The sequence below is a fragment of the Schistocerca serialis genome, chromosome 9 (assembly GCF_023864345.2).
Source record: "Schistocerca serialis cubense isolate TAMUIC-IGC-003099 chromosome 9, iqSchSeri2.2, whole genome shotgun sequence".
NCBI lineage: Eukaryota > Metazoa > Arthropoda > Insecta > Orthoptera > Acrididae > Schistocerca > Schistocerca serialis.
In genome coordinates this window covers 213,931,877-213,954,317 of record NC_064646.1, presented here as the reverse complement: position 1 = coordinate 213,954,317, position 22,441 = coordinate 213,931,877, and the positions used below count along the sequence as shown (strand labels likewise).

The window sequence follows — 22,441 nt, the reverse complement described above, 5'->3', positions numbered from 1 at the left end:
TAAGCAGCTTTTGGTGCATCTACTCTAATGATTGTGTCGTTATCAGGTATATATTTTGCTGATGGCCCTAAAGAAGAAAAATGCAGGACATTTTTGCTACGAAGTTTCCTCATGTCTCCATACCAGTAAAGAGCAAAATATACAGGATTTGATGACAAAGTGGCGAACTATAAGGTCAGTTGCAAATGCAAAAAGGAATTGAGTCCAGTCCGTTCATATACCTGCTGTGATTGTGGATATCTGAGCATGAATGTTCCCAAGTCCACAGAAGTTGACACATAAACTGTTTCACATAGGTTTTATCAACGTCTTTTACCCAATATAGGGATGAAGCCCTACAGAATGTCATGTGCCCAAGAACTCAAGGACAAACATAGGGAAAAATTTGTGAACTGCTGTACATGAGCATGTCAAATAATTGAGAATGGAATAACGGATCTGCTGCCGTAAACAATTCCCATATGATTAATGAGGAACCTCTTCACAATGAAAGAGTCAGTGTGTCATGTGCCATGTCATCAAGTCAGGTTGTGGGTCACATATTTTTTGAAACAACAGTAAACACTGTTGTGTATATGAGCAGCCTTAAGAAATTTTACACACAGCTGAGGCCCCAAGAATGTATGTATGCAGTATTTCCACAGGCTGGGACAACATTTCACACTTCACATGAGTCAGTCTCTAAAATTCATGAAAGATTCATGGGGGAAATGACTGTCAGCAAAGCACTGTGGCTGCCACTTTCACCAGACCTGAATGTTTCTGACTTATATCTCTGTGGCACTCTAAATGGAAAGTGTACACAAATAACCCAATTATGTTAGAAGACTTGACAGACAATATTTGTAATGAAATTTTGAAAACTCATTGGCAGAGTTGCACAAAGTTTTTCTTAAGATATTTTGGGCACGTGCAAAAGTGAACTGAAGCACAAGGAGGTCATTTTCAGCACTTAATGTAACGTAATGTAAAAGACAATATCAAATTATGCACTGTAAAAGACAAGATCAATTCAGTAAATATAGAGCTTTGTATAAGCTTATCTATAATTTCTTTATTATCTAATTATTACATGTTTATCTATTTGCTATTGTTTCTGCTTGTGTTGGGCAACAATTTGTGCGTAATTCGTGAGCAGTCTGCACTTGGGGCTGATTTTTCGTACACCATGCTGTATCGTTTAATATGCCTCACTCTTCCTATGCTAAAACACTTTAATGAAATTTTAAGGTCAACAAAAATACATACTATTAAAGTCTTTGGTCTTGTGAAACTATTTAAGTTGGAATAGTCTGTCCTGAGGAATACCACAGCTACATGTACAATACTTGATATTATGATGTGGCACTATATGCAATCTCTTACTGCATTGCAGTGGCTAGCACGATGGACTCGCATTCGGAAGGATGACAGTTCAGTTCTGCGTCTGGCCATCCAGATTTAGGTTTTCCATGATTTGCCTAAATTGCTCCAGGCAAATGCCAGGATGGTTCCTTTGAAAGGGCACAGTCGACTTCCTTCCCCATCCTTCCCTAATCCGATGAGACTGATGACCTCACTGTCTGGTCTCCTTCCCCAAACAACCCAAACCCTTTTAGTGCATCAAAATTCATTCCAGAGGAATATGACAGTATGTGATAAAAGTGTACTGTTATCATGCAGAGTTATTGCTGTAATATGGTTTTATCTTTGACAAAAAAACAAAAATGTTAAAATGGCTTCTTGTCCACTCAGACCAGAATTACAGTTTGTGGAACACAGTAAACAATGATACACAATAGTTGCAACTTTACCACATGGATCTGATCTTATGTATCAATAGTGTGTTAACAAAGAAATTTGAAAAACTAACATTAAAATAAAACAAATGTGTTCTTTGTTTGGAAAATGTAGTGTCCTTGATATAGGCAAATTGGGCAGATGCCAACACACCAAAAATGGAATGCATCTAAATTACGAAGGAAAAAAACTTTGTGTGTAAAATGATAAATGAAAGGATTGCTAATAGAGTGAGAGCGAACAGCAAAATTCCATGTACCAGTATGGGACCAGTCTCAGCAGCAGAAGAAGCAGCATAATCAAAAGCAGCAGAATCATCAGTGGCAGGACCAACAGCTGATACACCAAAACATGCAGCAGAAACTGGTGCCCATTCTACACACAACAGTAAGCAAACCCAGCATTTTTTATGGTGATTAACATGAGAGAAAAGGATTCCAAGTTGCGTGAAACATCTCTCTTGTGTGTTCAATATGAGTCTTCCACATCTCAAGCAATAATATCAGCTAGTGTACTGGAAAAAGCCACTCCTAGCAAACATCATGCAAATGCAGGGGTGAGCAAAACTCAAACTTTGTCTTTATTCCACCAAAATATATGTAGTCTCAAGAATAAAATAGACCAGTTGTTAATAAATTAAAAAGACAATTGCAAAAGTGAGCCTGATATACTGTGTTTCTCAGAACATCATGTTATGAGTGGAAGCAACATACCAAAAATTGAGAACTTTAGTTTATCTGAACATTACTGTAAATCTATTAAGAGGAAAAAAATGAGGAGTTGCAATATTTGTAAAAAAACAATGTAGTGTATAAATCTGTAGACTTAATCAAATACTGTGATGAACAGCATTTTGAGGTGTGTGGCATCAAGTTACAGCAGACAGTGCAACAGTTATTGTACTGGTTATTTACAGGGCACCTGCTGGAAATCTGAATGTATTTCTGAAACAAATAGAATCATTTCTGTCGCACCTATGTAGTGAAACTAAATCAACCACTGTTATGGGTGAAATCAATGTGGACTTTTTAATAGAAAACAGAAACAAAACAGACTTTTAACTCCTGATGTGCTGTTACAACTTATTACCAGCACTTTAATAGATAATGTATTTGTAGATAAGAGTATTTACACTAATTTAACTGTGAAAAATATTATAAATGGCTTCTCTGATCATAAATGGCAATTCCTCACTCTAAACAAGATAAATGTACAAAGGAAAGAAAATTTCATTTGGAAAAACTTTAGGATTGTAAACAAACACACCATTGAAAGCTTTAATCAGCAATTACAGCTACTGGTCTGGTCTCCTGTGCATGCTGCAATTATTGTTAACTCAAAATTTTATATATTTATCTATGAAGTTACAAGTCTTTTTGAAGAAATCTTTCCAAACAACTCAGTGAGAGAAAACCTGTTAAAACTTGAATCAAGCCTTGGATTACTAAAGGCATCAAAATTTCTTGTAAAACAAGAAGAGAACTATGTGCAGCAACCAAGAGATCAGATGATCCCTGTAGGTGTATGCACTATAAACTCTACAATTAAGTTCTGAATCAGACCATACAAACAGCGAATAACATGTACTTGATAGCAGAAATTGATTACTCAAGCAATAAAGTAAAAACTATTTGGAATTTTGTAAAGAAGGAAATAAGGAAAAATGCAGTTTGTAGTGAAAATACGCAAATAAAAAGTGAGGATCATCTTGATATCAATCCAAAAATAATTGCAGACACATTAAACAAACATTTTTTAACAGTAGAGAAAAAATAGATTTACTTGGCCCCATGAACCAAACCAAGCCAGAGTACCTAGCTCAGTACAACACATGAAGGTAACAACTGTCACTGTTCAAGAAATTGAAAGAGTTATTAAATCCCTGAAAAGAAAAAACTCTACTAGAACTGACAATGTTTCTAACTAATTATCAAAATACTGCTCCAGCCATGTAAGTAAAGTCCTTTGCTACATTTCTGATGCACCACTTGTGCAAGGAATAATTCCTGACAGACTTACATATGTAGTTATAAAACTGCTGTATAAGAAGGGAGATAAAACAGAGGCTGCTAACTATCAGCCAGTATCATTACTGACAAGTTTTTCAAAAGTTTTAGGGAAACTAATGGATGCCAAGATAGTTAAGCATGTCAGGAATCAAAATATCCTTAGCGAAAGTCAGTTTGGATTTCAGAAAGCTTTGTCAACAGAAGATGTAATATTTCCATTTGCTGGCAAAGGCTTGGAATCTATTAACAAAAAACTGAATGTGGTTGGGATTTTTTGTGAGCTAACAAAAGCATTTGACTGTGTCAGTCACCAGATTCTTTTACCAAAGCTGCACATCTCGGTATAAGTGGTTCATCAGAGAAATGGCTTGACTTGTACCTGTCAAACAGGGAACAGAAAGTTGTAGTGGACAGTCAACATGGAGTCCCATTATCTTCAGAATGGGGTACCATCACATGTGGAGTGCCCCAAGGCTCAGTTATGGGCCCCCTACTTTTTACTATCTTTATGAATGATGTGCCTCTCTGTACAGAATATTGTAGATTCACCATTTTCACTGATGACACTATGCTATTTACTGATAATTCAGTAGATAAACTTGATGAAACAACAAATAAGGTTTTAAGTGTAACAGTGAATTGGTTCACCATTAACTGCCTTTCTTTAAATTACACTAAAACAAGTTATGTCGAGTTCCACACAACATTCGGTGATGAAGAAATAGTAGTAAAAATAGGTGAGCAGTTGATAATCAGGGTGGATACCTCAAAATACCTAGACTTGCATACTGACAGCAAACTGAACTGGTCAAATCACATCCTGGATCTATGCAAAAGATTAAGTTCAGCAACTTATGCATTAACGCATAATTTTTTCTTTTAGAAGTATAGAAACTATGAAGTCAGCCTATTATGGTTATTTTCATGCCATTATGGCATATGGAATTATATGGGGAAATCAGTCACTGGCTAAAAAAGTACTGTGTGCACAAAAAAAAGAAAGCCATAAGGATCATGTATGGTGTCCATCCTAAAGCCACATGCAAGAATATTTTTAAGTTACATCCACTGTGCAATATTATTCTCTTTGATGTGCTTCGTAAGGAAAGGAAAATCCGTTTTTAAACTGAATGGTGAGTATCACAGTCATGAGACGAAAAGAAAACATGATATCCACTATGAACAGGGAAATCTAAGTATGGTACAGAAAGGAGTCCATTTAACTGGCTGCAATATTTTTAACGCCTTCCCTTCAAGTATTAAGTGTTTTGTAGAAGATGAGCTCTTATTAAAAAAAATTAAGGCAGTTCCTATTACAAGGATAATTTTATATGACAGAAGAGTTCATAAACTAGAGTGTTAAGCATTTCTTGTATTGTTAATTGCAAATATATGCCCAAATCTGCATTTGTAATCCTGGCTATTTTTTATTGTAAACACATATTTTGCAATATTTATTTTCTGTAACACTTATTATCTTGTAGTAATTATTTATCTCTCAAAATTGATTTTCTATAGTAGAACCTAAGTTACTGTTTACTGTAATATGAAATCATTTTGTTTTGTTTTTATGTACTACTACAGATTTCTGACTCATTCCATATCCTGTGATATTGTCGCAACATGGATCACTGGAAGAAGAAGTAAATAAATAAATAAACAAACAAATACTGCTGAGCAAACAGCATGCATCAAGACGTATACAGGAATTTATGAGTGCATGGTTGTAGTAGTGACAGAAGGACTGCTCATTTTGCATTATAACCAAATAGTGTATGGAGAGTAACTGAAATGATATGCAAGTTGGGATGACTACCATTAAAATGGAGGTATTTTTCATTGTGACTAGATCTTTTAATGGAATTTCATCACCAATTTTCCTCTCCAGAAAGAAAAATATCTTGTTGCTCTCATCTACCTAGGAAGAAATGACCATCATAATAAAGTAAGACAAGTCAGAGCTCACATAGAAAAATTTAGGTGTTTATTTTCTCCACATGCTATGTGAGAGTAGACTGGCTGAGAAATAGGCTGAAAGTGGTTTCATGAAATCTCTGCCAAGACTTAAGTGTGAATTACAGAGCAGCTGAGTAGATGTAAATTTAGAGATGGAAATACAATGCAGCATATTCCTAGCACTGATTAAAAGAGTTTGTTCTCAACAGCAAACACAAAGGTGTTGGTAATCCAGAACTATGCTCCATACTCTCCCTCTCAGAAGTGCTAGTTTCACTGCACTGAGAGGAGTCTCTACAGCAAAAATTACTCCAAATGTCACCTAAATCACTTACCCTATCAACAAATGAGAACAAAAGTGTTACATAAAAATGGTCAAATAATTGCAATATGGAATGGCAGATATGAAGTAAGCTGTAAGGTCACCCCCAAGTCTGGCTGCGTAATCACTAGTCTTAGCAACAGACATGTTACAATGTACTATTGATGCCATGTTCTCTCATAAAAATGCAGACAGATCTGGACAGCTCACAGTGTTACTTCCAAAATTTTAAATTCTGTGCAGACCAATATTATGTAAGAAAGATAAGGAGTCTCTTAGTATTTTTTATGGATTAAAAGAATTTCTCATTTACCTACACAGAATTAAGTTCTACCTTGTAACAATCCATATGCCAACAATCACACCTTTTGGTTCTCATTCTGCTATGCCACAGAAAACAGCTGCAATACTTGTAAAAGTTGAGGCAATTATATTTGTTTCATACAATATAGGTCCAGCAGGTAACATGCTATTGTTGACATACACCTTGGCTACTGTGATGGCTCAACCCCATGATTTGATATCTAATAAACAGAGTGATTCTAGCTTAATGAAATGACACAGAAAACACTGCAAAGATTAACCTCTAGTGGGATATCAGGATGCCTCAGACACTGTGACACATTAGATAATGAAAAAGATGTGCCATTGGTCTAAGCAAGTTAGTTAGGATGCCTGCGAGCTGATACTGTGCATCTGCAAAGAACCTTATTCTCTTCACATAATCAGATAAATGTAATTTGTGGAGTTTCTTATTATTAATAGCACATGAAAGTGTTGAAATCCCAGTAGTTGTCTGCAACTAACTGAGGCATCATCAAAGAGAAAAACCTGACATAAAGATGCCTGAATTGACCAGAGGTAGATGCCAGTACTGAAAGAATGGTGTATGAATGTCAATGTTATGCTCAAAATAAATCACTCTACCCAATACATTTTCTCCATGGCCAAAAAAAGCAGGGGGAATGGTTATACACTGATGACAAAGAACAACTCTGGGAATTATTTGGCTTATAGTGGTAGTCACCTTTTTTAATTTCCATTTTGCATTCCGTATCTACAGCTAGATCTACGTTTATACTCTGCAAACCACTGTGATGTGCATGACAGAGGGGAAATACCAAGTAACCAATTATCAGGGTTTCTTTCTGTTCCGTCCACTTATAGAGCATGGGAAGAATGACTGTTTGAATGCCTCTGTGCATGCAGTAATTATTCCAATCTTATCCTCGTTATACCTATGTGGGCAATATGTCGGGAGTTGCAGTGTATTCCTGGAGTCATCATTTAAAGCCAGTTCTTGAAACTTTGTTAATAGACTTTCTCAGGATAGTGTACATCTATCCTGAAGAGTATTCCAGTTCAGTTCCTTCCATATCTCTGTGACTCTCTCCCATGGATTATATAAACCTGTGACTATTCGTGTAGCTCTTCTATGTATATATTCAATATCCCCTATTGGTCCTATTTGGTATGGGTCACAAACTTGAACAATGTTCTAGATCCTGTCACATGAATAATTTGTGAGCAATCTCCTTTGTAGACCGATTGCACTCCCACAGTAATCTACCGATAAACTGAAGCCTATCACCTGCTTTACCTATGACTGAGCCTATGTGGTCATTCCATTTCATATCCCTACAGAATGCTACATCCAGGAATTTGCATGAGTTGCCTGATTCCAACAGTGACTCATTTATATTGTAGTCACAGGATACTACATTTTGTTTTGTTTTGTGAAGTGCATAATTTTTCCTTTCTGAACATTTAAAGCAAGTTGCCAATCTCTGCACCAGGTTGAAATCTTATCAAAATCTGATTGAACATTTATGCAGTTTATTTCAGATAGTACTTCATTATAGATAACTGCATCATCTGCAAAAAGCCTGACGTTACTATTAATGTTGTCTGCAAGGTTGTTTATGTACAACATGAACAGCAATGGTCCCAACACACTTCCTTTGGGCACACCTGAAGTTAATTCTACACCTGATGATGACTCTCCAGCCAAGACAATGGTATCTTCTACCTATCAATAAGTCCTCAATCCAGTCACAAATTTCACTTTATACACCATATTTTCATAATTTTGACATAAAGTGTGGATGTCATGCAGAGTCAACTGCTTTTTGGAAAAAGAAAAAAAAAATTGTTGCAACTACCTGCCTACCTTCATCCTAAGCTTTCAGGAAGTCATGTGAGAAAAGTGAGAGTTGGGTTTCACACAATCAATGATTTCAGAATCCATACTGGTTGGCACTGAGAAGGTTATTCTGTTCAAGATAACTCATTATGCTTTTGACCTCAGAATACATTCTTAGATTCCACAACAAATCGATGTCAAGGATATTGGATGGTAGTTTTGTGGATTTGTAGATGGATATAATCTGTGCTTTTTTTCAATAATTGGGCACGGTTTTTGTTGGAAGAATGTATCACAGATTATAGTTAGAAGAGGGGCTAAGTCAGACTCAAATTCAGTTTAAAATCTGATAGGGATTCCATCATGCCAAGGAGCTTTGTTCATTTTTAATGATTTCAGGTATTTTTCAACATCACTAATACTTATAGCATTCATCTTTTCAGTGGTATGGGGATTAAACAGAGGCAATTGTCCTGTGTTCTCCTTTGTAAAGGGGCATTTGAAAATGGAGATAAGAGCTTTTGCTTTGCTACCCTCAATTTTAGTTCCTGTAACATTTGCTAAGGACTGGACACTAACTTAGGTGGCACTAACAGCTTTCACATACGACCAGACTTTCTTTGGGTTCTGTGAAATATCATTTGACGCTATTGTGCTAAAATAGTCACTGAAGACATCACACATTGCTCTCTTGACAGCCAAATGTGTTTCATTCAGTACCTCTCTAGCTACAGCCCTATGCTTTGTTTTGCACCTGTTGTTGTTGTTGTGGTCTTCAGTCTTGAGACTGGTTTGATGCAGCTCTCCATGCTACTCTATCCTGTGCAAGCTTCTTCATCTTCCAGTACCTACTGCAACATACAGCCTTTTGAATCTGCTTAGTGTATTCATCTCTCGGTCTCCCTCTACTATTTTTACCGTCCATGCTGCCCTCCAATACTAAATTGGTGATCCCTTGGTGCCTCAGAACATGTCCTACCAACCAATCCCATCTTCTAGTCAAGTTGTGCCACAAACTTCTCTTCTTCCCAATTCTGTTCAATATCTCCTCATTAGTTATGTGATCTACCCATCTAATTGTCAGCATTCTTCTGTAGCACCACATTTCAAAAGCTTCTCTTCTCTTCTTGTCCAAACTATTTATTGTCCATGTTTCACTTCCATACATGGCTACAATCCATACAAATACTTTCAGAAACGACTTCCTGACACTTAAATCTATACTCGATGTTAACAAATTTCTCTTCTTCGGAAACGCTTTCCTTCCCATTGCCAGTCTGCATTTTATATCCTGTCTACTTTGACCATCATCAGTTATTTTGCTTCCCAAATAGCAAAACTCCTTTACTACTTTAAGTGTCTCATTTCCTAACCTAATTCCTTCAGCATCACCCAACTTAATTCGACTACATTCCATTATCCTTGTTTTGCTTTTGTTGATGTTCATCTTATACCCTCCTTTCAAGACACTCTCCATTCTGTTCAACTGCTCTTCTAAGTCCTTTGCTGTCTCTGACAGAATTACAATGTCATCGGCGAACCTCAAAGTTTTTATTTCTTCTCCATGGATTTTAATACCTACTCTGAATTTTTCTTTTGTTTTCTTCACTGCTTGCTCAATATACAGATTGAATAACATCATGGAGAGGCTACAACCCTGTCTCACTCCCTTCCTAACCACTGCTTCCTTTCATGTCCCTCGACTCTTATAACTGCCACCTGGTTTTGCACCTATTCTGCAGTAATCTCTGTTTCTTTAGAAATTTCTGTACAGTGCCATGGAGGGTCCCTCCCATTATAAACTGTTCTACTGGGTACATACCTATTCAGTGCATGGTCAACTGTTCTTTTAAACTTAAGACATAGTTCCTCTACACACTCCTGCCATGTGCTGAAAATTTGAAGTTCCTCACTGAGATACGACACTACTGATTTTTATCTATTTTGTTGAACACACACATCTCTCTGCTTGTTTTAGTTGTCCTTTGTAATTTGATAATCATTGTTGCCACAACCACATCATTGTCACTGATACCACTTTCAATGTCGACATCCTCAAAGAGGTCATCCCTATTTGTTGCCATTTGTTGCCTTATATTTCCATTATGAGTGGGGTTCATAACTATCTCTTCTATGTTATTTTGAGAGGATGCATTTAGTAATATTTCACAAGACATCTTATCATGCCCATCATAAACCAAACTGTAATTTTCCCAATTGTCAGATGATTAAAGTATCCACTGATGATTATAGTATGATTGGGGAACTTATTTACAAGTGAACTGAGATTTTCTCTAAATTTTTGGTTACAACAGAAGATGAGTCGAATGGGTGAGAGAAGGATCCAATTATCATTTTATGCTCACTCCTGATACTGAGTTTTGCCCAAGCTATCTCACATGCAGCTTCAGTTTCTGTATCAGTGGATTTGAGTTTCTTGTCTTCCGTGACAAGTACACTGTCTCCATTTCCCTATCCTTTCAACATACTCTTAAATTTTCTCAAAAAATATCACTGCTATCAATTTCAGGTTTCAGTCAGTTTTATGTACCTAATATTACATAAGATCCATGCTTTTCAGAAAAGCTCCAGCACTTTGTTGGGAATGCTTCAGCAGTTAACAACTACAATTTTAATACTCTCACTGGTGAGAGGCATTTCTTTTGATGTTTTATTTATACTTCTGGGTTTCCTACAGCTTTCATTATATCGATTGGATGGAGAGTCACCTAACCTAAGAAACCCTTGTGTGCACCCGACACATGGTCAGCTACCTGAGGACCAGACTCTGACACATAGTGCTCACCTAACCTATTTAGGGGGAACACACAGTTCTCAACCCAGTGGCACACATCCAGGAAATCACTGCCTAGCTTGTCACAGAACCTTCAAAGCCTCTGGTTCAGTCCTTCCACTCAACTTAGAACCAAAGGACCATGATCAGTTCTGGGGACAATGCTGCAGACTGAAAGCTTTATTGACACTCCATGCACAAGGCTGGTCTTCTCAGTCTTCTCAGCCAGTTGTTGGAATGTCCCAATTATGACCTCAGATCCCAGACAACAGGCATAATTTGTTCCTGTTCACAACAAATTGCAGTTGGTTGCACTCTTTTCCCTCAATGGCTGCTGGAATAGCCTCTTCAACACATTGAATGAGGTCCTCAGGCATACACACTGAGTGCTCCTGGTGTCCTTTCCTGTCCCTTGCTGCCATTTCCCTATGGGTTATCATCATCTGCTGTACATTTGAACTGCCAATGATTAACAGACCCCTACGCTTTTGCGTTTGCATCCAGGACAAAAGAGGTTTCCCTAAAACAGGTGAAGTGAGCCTAACTGGTTCTGTACTTTGTGCAGAGGAGACAGAATCCACAGGAGAGAATAGTATGACTCTTGGGAGCTCTTCCAACATATCGATTCGCAGCAGCTGCTAATTGTTTGACAGTAGTCAAGGTCATTTCCAGCTTCTTACCAATGTCAAACAACTCATCCTGTGTTTGAGAACAGCAGTCACAGTGGGGCTGCATTTTGGCTGGTGCAATGTATTACAGGGCAGTAAACAAATAACTTTAAATTAAGCATGCTGATTATCTTTTAACACTAGAATGGCGGAAGGGGCCAAAATGACTCCTGTCATATGTTTTTCATTCACTGTCATATCCAATTTATTTACTTTGTTAATGAAATTATATGACTTTCTAAGGTGCTCTAACCACTTTTTTGTGGTCTTACAGAATAACACCAGGAAACAACTGAAACTCAGGAAATAGGTGTGGGACACAATATCCATGTTATCTGTTACATGGCCTGCAGTCATTCATGGAAATGACTTTCTACAATGCCACTTGGATCCCAATGTCGTTGAAGTCCATACTATCAAGGATTGTTGCCCACAGACAAGCACCAATGACTCTCTGACAGCAGCCCTCCACTTGTTACCTACTCATGAGTCTATTACACCTAAGTGACTCTTGTAGTTTGTAGAAAATGATGGTGTATTCAGGACAACATCACAGTTATTTTTCTTCTGGCTTTGTTTATTGTGTTCACTGTGGAATTCATTATCATAAAATAGCCTATGTTTCAATGCCTTAACTGACAAACACACACACACACACACACACACACACTCAATCACACAAACACACACACACACACACACACACACACACACACACACCTACAATCCACTGGGTATGTGAGCCTATTTCTCTCTCAGAGTGAATGTGTGTTGTTAATAATGCAGGTACATCTCAATATTTTGTATTTATAAATGATACTGGTGAACTGAAATTGTGACTGATTGTTAGGGATTCTAGGTTATTTAAGCAATTACACATACTGAAGCAAATGCTTTTGCTAGGAATTATCAAATTGCCTGATATTGGTAACCAATGAACAAGAATGCTAATGCCTGCTAATTGTCGTGGTGTGATTTTTTTTTTTTTAATGGAAAAAAGAACAAAAATTAATCATCTTACTAATAATAAATGAAATTCATATGAGGCTTCACGTTACTGCCTTATTTCCCCTTTTCCTGTCATGGTTTAAGTGTACTTATTACTTAGTCATTTGGAAAACCAGACTTTGTTATTGTAGAGTTTATGCAGAAGGTAGACACACAAGCCTGTATTTTAAGAGTTTTTAATTTACGACACTGGGTATACGATGTTGCATGCTGCATCACATTCTAATGAGACAGTTCTCCAAGGAAGGTAAGAATTTTAGTCATGTATTTAATTTTAGTAATTTATAATGCAGGGTGGATGACTTTGTGATCTGGATTGCAAATGAATCTATTCTAATAGTTAAAAAGTACAAAACGCTATTGATCCTGTCATACTAGTGGATTTACGCATGACATCATCTAGGAAGTATTTATATTTTTCAGTATGCAGATTACGAAACAATCTTTCATCAATGCGTGTAGCATAGAAACATGTAACAGAAAACAGCACTCACACTAGCTTTTGAGCACTAACTCTTTTTCTAGCAATACTTCACACATTCACACACACAACCACACAAAACACCCAAATATACACTTTAGGGGCTGCATGGTTATCTGTGTCAAAGTGTGTACTATTGCTAGAGAAAGTGCTAGTGCTCAAAAGCTAGTGTTAATGCTGTTTATGCTTTTTTCTGTTATGTGTTTTTGTGTTCCATGCATCTCTCCATTGCAAGTGAGAATTAGCTTTTTTCTCATTTTACAAATTGCTCCATCCAAGAATTTCTATTATTGTTAAACTATCCTGCATGTTTTATGTGCACTGAACTTCAAAAATTTCAATAGTGCATCTGAAATGAGGTAGTTTAGTGTTTCACCAAGCACACCTATGTCTATTCATTTCATTAACAGAGATATTCACCATTTCATGGTTTGATATGAAAATGGTAGATAAAATTCCATAATGTGATTAACATGGTAAGAGTGTTTGAAGTTTTAGCAAAATGCTTTCAAAGGAGCTGCATATAGAAATGGAAGTGAAACCCAGTATATTCTTAAGGTAATATTTGCGTTACACATTCTGCTAATAAATACAGTACAAGTAATCTTCATGTGGTCAAGAAATCTGTTTGTTAACACAATTCTTCTCAACAATCAGGACAATAGTTGCACAAAATACATAAAACAAATTTGGTAATTACATTTGTTTCCAATCCAGAACATGAAAAGACGTTTCAAAGCCATCATAGGTGACATAAGTTATGGCTCTGATTCACTTACAGAAAAATAACAATTTTTACAAGCTGTAAAGATGGAATGGTACACTCACAATTCCTTGCAAAAGTAAAATGCACAGACCTCTCATCCATACGGTCCCTGCCCCGAGGGGGCTGATGCGGATCTGGACCTCGCTGTGCCCCTCTCTCATGTGGCAGCAGTGGAGGGCGGCCCCTCTCGGCATGGCTGCGAGGCACACCTCTTGGGTCGTAGTGTCCAGTAGCACCAACTGGCCCGTGGTGGCCCCGCGGGGGTGGACCCCGTCGGTCTGCAAGGTAGTCGTCCTCACTGAAGTTACCCTCACTTGCAGAATCCTTAGTGATCTCTGGAGGAGAAATTGGTGCTTGCATAACATGCAGCTACTTCCAACGGGAATGCAATGTGATTTTTACTTCTAAATACACAATTTTTTACAAAACTAAAGCAAAACGTACAATCCATTCAATAAATTTCAACATATATTATAAATTAAATAAAAATAAAAACTAGCATTAATAATATGTAAGACAGAACAGGAGGGTCAAATCATGTAACACTGTAAACTGCCACAACTGCAAAAGGGCTGCCAGTCCTAAAGCCAAAAAAATTCTAAAGCTTTCACTGAAAATGAAATGATAGAAAACTGAAAAAAAGGACAAACAAGTATGAGAGGAAAAATAATTAACTCCAAACTACTGATCAAATGAAAATGATGACAGATTAGAATAAGAAATAACAAGACTAACAGCAAAGATGCAAAACTAGAGAGTATGAATAAAAGTCACCAATGAGAGACAGCAAAACAATATTCATTACATTTTATATTGATTTTACTTTACCATTATGATTGCAATGGTCTCTTTCCACTCTTTTATATTTTTTATATTTTGAATGCCCCCACCCCCCCACCCAGCCTCCACTTCTTTACTATTTACACAGATGAGACAAAACATTTTGACCACTGTGGAATGGAGAAGTTCTTGGTAAGTCTTGAGAGGTATATGGCACAAGTTATCTATGCAAAGATCATAGATATCCCATAAGTTGCAGGCTATTAGGTTTAGGGGCAGACCTGGCTCCCAACAGTGCCCCAGATGTGTTCAGTTGGGTTCAGATCAGATGAATTCATTTGCAAATACATAAATGTGAGTTCGCTACCACATTCTCCAAACCACTGTAGTATAATTTTAATACTGCCAACTGCCCCCCCCCCCTCCCACCCATTCTATGTCCATGGTACGGTGCTTGCTTCAAGCAGCCATTTTCCTAGATGACAGTGAATCAGGACATGACCACTGACCATGTAACAAGAAATGTAATTCATCTGATGTCCACTGATCCAGTCAAATCTTGATGACCCACATCCACTGCAATCATAACTGATAATGTAGTTGGGTCAACATAGGCATACTCATAGGTCATTTGCAGTGTAACCACAATGTTCAGCAATGTGTGGTGAACAGTGTGCTCTGGAACAGATGTAACTGCATCAGCATTGTACTCCATCATCAGATCTGCCACAGATTACCATCTTGCTTTACAGAGTGGCTATGTTATGTGATGAAACATGTCCAATACCTTATTGCCCACTTGGGGTTTCATCTTTCAACCACTTTTCACGACAGCAGCATGCAAACAGCCAACTAGCACCACTGTTTCCAAGATGCTTCTCTCAAGGACAGGTCATAATAATCTATCCATTTCCTTAAACCTCTACAGTCCTTTTCTTTCACCCCTCATCTTCCCATTCAACTCTTCTGCCAGAATAAGGACCCACTGGCTCCAAAAGCTTGTAAAAGTTAAATCCTTTTGTGTGTGTGTTCCCCTGCTGTCACTTGGTTAGTAGATTTTTTTTAGCTATCAATTTACATTAACCTTTGACAAAGGTGCTTATTCAGTGCATTTACCCATTCAAAGCAACTATCTTCCCTAGAATGATTCTCCATTCATCTATGCTCCACTAATGTACCTTCCTTATCATGTCATGTGTCTGAAACATTACCAAGTGGCATTCTGTCTTGTAGTGGCAGTAATCATAATGGTTTGGCTCATCAGCAAATCTATTATTGTTTGTATTTTTACTACTAGAAAGCAAAGGGTTAGGAAGACTATGAAAGTTTCACTGCTAAGCAGTGGTTATGAGAGAGTATTCCTTGACCATGTACAAAATTCTGTGGTTGATGACTGCCACGAAACAAATATTTTTAATTGTTACGGGATGTAAATTTTTCTTATTTAGTCTGTATTAATTCAACCATCGTATGATTACATGGCCCTGATGAGTGATAAATATGTACTGATAAGTTTTATAAAGTGAAAGCATACATTTTTTAGCCTAATGCAAGGAACTGCAGTGTCCACTGTGATATAGGCCTTTTGGAAAAGATGTAGGTAAGGAAATTCATGTACAAGCAGGTATTTGGACTGCAACCTCTGTGATTCAATAAAAGACTATGTTAGGGAAGTTGCTGAAAATGCTCCTTACACTAGTTGAAGATTATATTACTCTTTGAATCATCCTGTGGAAGATGTTAAAAAGACAGAGCTTGCAGATTTCCTTAGGCAAGATGAAATGTCACACATTGCTCCAACTGTCACATGATATGTGGCATGATTGTATCTCAATGCTTCAGACAGGATTCTTCCTGTATGGTGAATTTCTGCAGCGTGTAGTCTGACAAAATTACTGTTCATCCTATTCCAGTAATTTTCAACATTGTTACAATTGTTTTTTAACTTAATACAATTACTGCAGAATGTATATGTTTTTTTAACAACTGTTAGGGCAGATAAAAACTATAGCTATGACAAAGCTTCCAACAAAAATAGGAAGATTTAAAAATAAGTAAATATGTACTTCGTAATATCGATACAGGAAAACAAAATGGAAACTGGAATATAAGCACTTGCACTTATATAATCATAATATCATTTGGAAATTTAAAAGCTACATCTAGATGGATTCAACACATCATACTATTGCACAACCAGTACAAGAAATGATGGGGGCAAACACACATATAAATATCAGTGAAAAAATGCACACTTAACAAGTGCCACATCTACACTTGTCAAAAGTTTGATTGTAATGGGTATCAAGTGAAATCTGTGATGGATTGAGGACTTTTTGGTAGGCAGGACACAGCATGTTATCTTGCATGGAGAGTCATCGATAGGTGTAAAAATAACTTGGTATATCTCAGGGAAGTGTGTTGGGGCACTTACTATTCCTGTCGTATATTAATGACCTTGCAAACAATATTAATAGTAACATCAGTCATTTGTGGATGATGCAGCTCTCTATAATGAAGTATTATCTGAAAGAAGCTGCATGAATATTCAGGCAGATCTTGATAAGATTCCAAACTGGTGTAGAGATTGGCAACTTGTTTTAAATGTTCAGAAATGTAAAATTTTGCACTTCACAAAACGAAAAAACATAGTACCCTACGACTATAATATCAATGTGTCACTGTTGGGATCAGGCAACTCTTACAAATACCTGGGTGTAATACTCCGTAGAGATATGAAATGGAATGATCACTTAGGCTCAGTCATGGGTAAAGCAGGTGATAGAATTCAGTTTATTGGTAGAATAATTGGGGAGTGAAATCAGTCTACAAAAGAGATTGCTTACAAATCATTCACGTGACAGGATCTAGAACATTGTTCAAATGTGTGAGACTCATACCAAATAGGACTAATAGGAGATATTGAACATATACAGAGAAGGGCAGCACAAATGGTCACAGGTTTCTTTAAGCCATGGGAGAGTATCGCAGAGATATGGAAGGAACTGAACTGGAAGACTCTTCAAGATAGAAGTACACTGTCCTCAGAAAGTCTATTCGCGAAGTTTCACAATACAACTTTAAATTGTGACTCTAGGAATATACTATGATCCCCTACATATCGCTCAAATAGGGATTGTGAGAATAAGATTAGAATAATTAGTGCATGCACAGAGGCATTAAACAATCATTCTTCCTGCACTCCGTACATGAATAGAATAGGAAGAAACCCCAATAACTGGTACAATGGGACAAGTCCTCTGTTTGCACAGAGTCCTGTGCCATCATAGTATACATGAAAATGCACAAGCTAGTAGTACTGGGAGATTATGGGTCTCTAACAGAAAACATCTTCAGTTTCATGAAACATTTAGGAGAGTTTATGGTATTACATAAGCTTTATTGGAGACTTATTGTTTGTGGAGACTTTAATGTTGATTTGTTATGGTTTACTATTGATTTGGGATGCCAATGATTGAGGAAACATAGAGTTGTTGATTCATAGATTTTGTTTAGTTCTCCGCAGCACTGAAGGTTAGAGTGAACAGACACAGAGAACTTGTTTCTAGATCCACAGCACCTCACTGATTTAGAGATAAAACTCGAAGCAAATATTTTATCTGACCATAATGGACACATGTTGGTAAAACAACTTGCTGATGAGTTCATTTCATGTTAGAGAAGAAAACTAACATCTTTGTTGTTAATTATACTGCATAAAATTCAGTTAGTAAGCTTTACAGTAATGACCTTCCCAATAACTGTTTCTTCTGTTCAATAATGTATATTATAGTTTCTTCAATAACCTTGATGTTTCTAATTTATGAAAGGCTCTACAGGAAACAAAGAATGAATGAATATTTTATTTTTATTGCATTTTACTTGAAATTTTTGGCATCTTTCTTTGTCTCTTATGCACATTTGCATCCTGTAATTATGGTTCTCTTATCGGACCTATCAGTTAAAATAGCACATACCACCTTGAAAGACAGTTCATGCACAGACAGAGGATAATAATGGAAAAAAGCAGCTATCACTATCCAGCGTTACTAATTGGCTGCTAACATTTTGTGGAATTGGAAGCACATGGAAAATCAAAACTAGGGTGCTTTGCAATGTTATATGCACCATAGTGGTTCATAACTGCTATTGTAAGATTTTAATCTTGGCTGTTAGACTTTTGATTCTGTCTCAAAACTTCATGTTTCTCTTGAGCCAGGATTTGGAGTACCTTTCATCATGGAAATAACAGTTTCACAGCTAAAGCATACACAAAGGTTATTTGTATATTATGCTGAGACTAAATTTTTGTGTATTATTTTTATACATGAGCACCTGAGAATGTGGCTGCAACCCCAAAACTAGTCACAAAGAATGGAATATAAGTAAATAAAAAAAAACTACATGTTTTAACTACATGTTGCAGCTGTGCAGCTGCTATTTGCGGAAAAAAAATACTTTACCAGCTATGTACCCACAAACACTATTCTCCTTTGAAAATAACAAAAATCTTGACCTCTGGAATGATATTTCTGATACATCTAAATCTTTCCTTCATTTCTCTTTTTCCTGACAAACAATCTTTTGCAAGATCCTAAAGCCACAGATTCAGTTTATTTCTCATGCTACAGTCGTTCCTGTTTCAGGATTCACTAAGAAGGCTCCTCTTCTGACTCAAATATTACTCAAACTTAAAAAAAAGAAAAAAAAGAAAAGAAAAAAAAGAAATAACAGTAATATTAATTAAATACATGAACAAAGAAGCGCAAATACTCAACTGAAATGTACACTACACATTCCTTGGTTTCATTACTTGTGCAGAGTGATTACAGACAGGATTACAACTAAATCTCACAACAAATAGTACTTCACTTACTACTTATCATTTTGGATGTGAATATAACATTTGGATGCAGTTTCTATAGAGCATAATTTCTTCTAGGACAGTTGTAGAATTTAATGTCAACACTTACTTGTACATTATTGTAACATACAATATTTCAAGGTAATGATACTCATAAGTATGGAAAGAGTCTACCAAATTTGGCAGATTACAAGACTGTGGCAACAAGGTTACAGAAAAACGCAAATACAAGTACACATCCTGATAAAAACAGTGAAGTACCCAGAAATGGAGTAGGAAATGAAATAAAACTTTGTGGGTTGTGAGGGTATGTGGTGTTCCTTCAGTGATAACAACAAGGAGACAAATTTTTAAAGAACTTGGCGGTATTAGCCCTATTATCAGTAGGAGACTGAACCTGCTCTTGCCTGATTTCGTTGAGGTGGGTATCATAAACCAATTATACCCTATCCTGAGATAAGATGTCCCCCAAGTACTGTAAAACATCCTTGACATCCTGGATATTGGCAAGAGATGGAGTTGTCTACCAAGCTGGTCCCACACATGTCCTATGGGACAGATTTGGGGATTTCATTGAATCACCACCAAGTGTGATCTGAATTTATACCTTATGGTTCCCCACATCATGTGTAACACCACCGTGCCACCTCTCCAAAACACTGGAAAGAGTGGTAGCTCTTCCCAGGTTGCTACTATGCTAAGATGATGGTCTTCTAGGGTAGTGCAGAACTATGATTCATTGCTGAACACAATGCATTGCATCCAACGGCAGTCCATGCTTCCTCATCAAGGTACCACTCCAATGCAGTTGTCTGTGTGTGTTGATAACAGGAACCTTCCCATGGCACAGTACTTCCCTAGTCCATTTGTTGCCGGCTTCCAATGGGTTGGCACACAAAGGTTGCAGGGACTCCATTGATCATTCTACGATGGCAAGCACAGATGTGAAGGGGCTACAATGTGTATGTTGCCCCATATGATAATCCCCACTTGTGGTGGTGAGACATCATCAACTAGAGCCTTGATGACAAGCATGTTTGCCCTCAATTCCATGTAATCCATCATTGGGCCATTGTCACTTTTGAATGCTCTGCAGATGTAGGTATCGTATGATTCAACCTGCCAGCCAAATAGCAATGCAAAAACTCTTCACAGGTGCTGTAATGCTGTCTCACATGAGCAGGTAACATTTCAGTACCAGCTATAGCTTGACATCTGATTCTGTTCATGCCAATTATACCATATTTACTTAATTATAGGACAATGTTTCTTCCCAAATTTGTCATTTGAAAACTACATTATTTTTGCATATTAAACTATTGCTGCTGAGGTCAATGGTTTTATGTTCAGTGGATTGATATAGGAGTCGCCTTACATTTACTGATGAAGCTTGGGCTATTGAGGTCACATACAGATTTATTTTGAAGAATTCAGAAGGGTAGTTAGGGTGAACAATACTTGTGCTCAAACATGTTTGAGATTGCCTGATATGCTGAACTACTTGATACAGAATTGACCTTACTCAAAGCTGGCCGCTGTGGCCAAGCGATTCTAGGCGTTTCAGTCTGGAACCGTGCTGCTGCTACGGTCGCAGGTTTGAATCCTGCCTTAGGCATGGATGTGTGTGATGTCCTTAGGTTAGTTAGGTTTCAGTAGGTCTACGTCTAGGGGACTGATCACATCAGATGTTAAGTCCCATAGAGCTCAGACCCATTTGAACCACTTTTTGAACCTTACTCGAACAATCATGAGACATTTGACTTGCATGACGTTAGTGCAACACATAGGCGAGACACTATGAATTAGCCACCACAACAATATATTACTCTGCATCAAATTCACAGTTTTTTGAAACTTGTATTTGATCAGGTTTGCAATAAAAGGTCTCATAGATATATGGATGCCATATAAAAACATTTATGGTACTTGTTAAGTAAAGTTAACATTTAAAGGCGAAAATGATGAGTTTCCAGAAACAATAAATGATTCTGAACACAAATCAATATGTTATTTGATTATGAGCTACTTTAGTGATTTACCAAGTGGGCTGAAAATGAGAAATTCAGTCACTGTTCACATATTAGAATACTAGGTAAAAATATTACCAACTGTTTATCAGCTTTAGAGCAAAATGATGACACTCGGATGAAACAAGAAAGAAAATTAATCCAGTATTAAATGTCTAAAAAACAAAACAAATCATACTGCACTGACTATAATTGTTGTTGTCGTTGTTGTGGTCTTCAGTCCTGAGACTGGTTTGATGCAGCTCTCCATGCTACTCTATCCTGTGCAGGCTTCTTCATCTCCAAGTACCTACTGCAGCCTACATCCTTCTGAATCTGCTTGGTGTATTCATCTCTTGGTCTCCCTCTATGATTTTTACCCTCCACGCTGCCCTCCAGTACTAAATTGGCGATCCCTTGATGCCTCAGAACATGTCCTACCAACCGATCCCTTCTTCTAGTCAAGTTGTGCCACAAACTCCTCTTCTGCCCAATTATATTCAATACCTCATCATTAGTTATGTGATTTAATCTTCAGCATTAGTCTGTAACACCATCTTTCAAAAGCTTCTATTCTCTTCTTGTCTAAACTATTTATCGTCCATGTTCCACTTCCATACATGGCTACACTCCACTCCATACAAATACTTTCAGAAACAACTTCCTGACACTTAAATCTATACTCGATTTTAACAAATTTCTCTTCTTCAGAAATGCTTTCCTTCCCATTGCCAGTCTACATTTTATATCCTCTCTACTTCGACCATCATCAGTTATTTTGCTCCCCAAATACCCCAAATAGCAAAACTCCTTTACTACTTTAAGTGTCTCATTTCCTAAGCTAATTCCCTCAGCATCACCTGAC

The 22,441-nt window shown here is 37.2% G+C and overlaps 1 protein-coding gene across 1 annotated transcript in view; it reads right to left on the bottom strand.

Moving 5' to 3' along the window:
• LOC126419496 (RIMS-binding protein 2-like) overlaps window positions 1-14,286 on the bottom strand; it is a 178,579-nt gene extending 164,293 nt beyond the window's left edge. The window contains exon 1 of the mRNA XM_050086686.1: window positions 14,018-14,286. Coding sequence (XP_049942643.1) covers window positions 14,018-14,286 — 269 coding nt within the window. The remainder of the gene's footprint in view (window positions 1-14,017) is intronic.
• Between the last annotated feature and the right edge of the window lie 8,155 nt (window positions 14,287-22,441).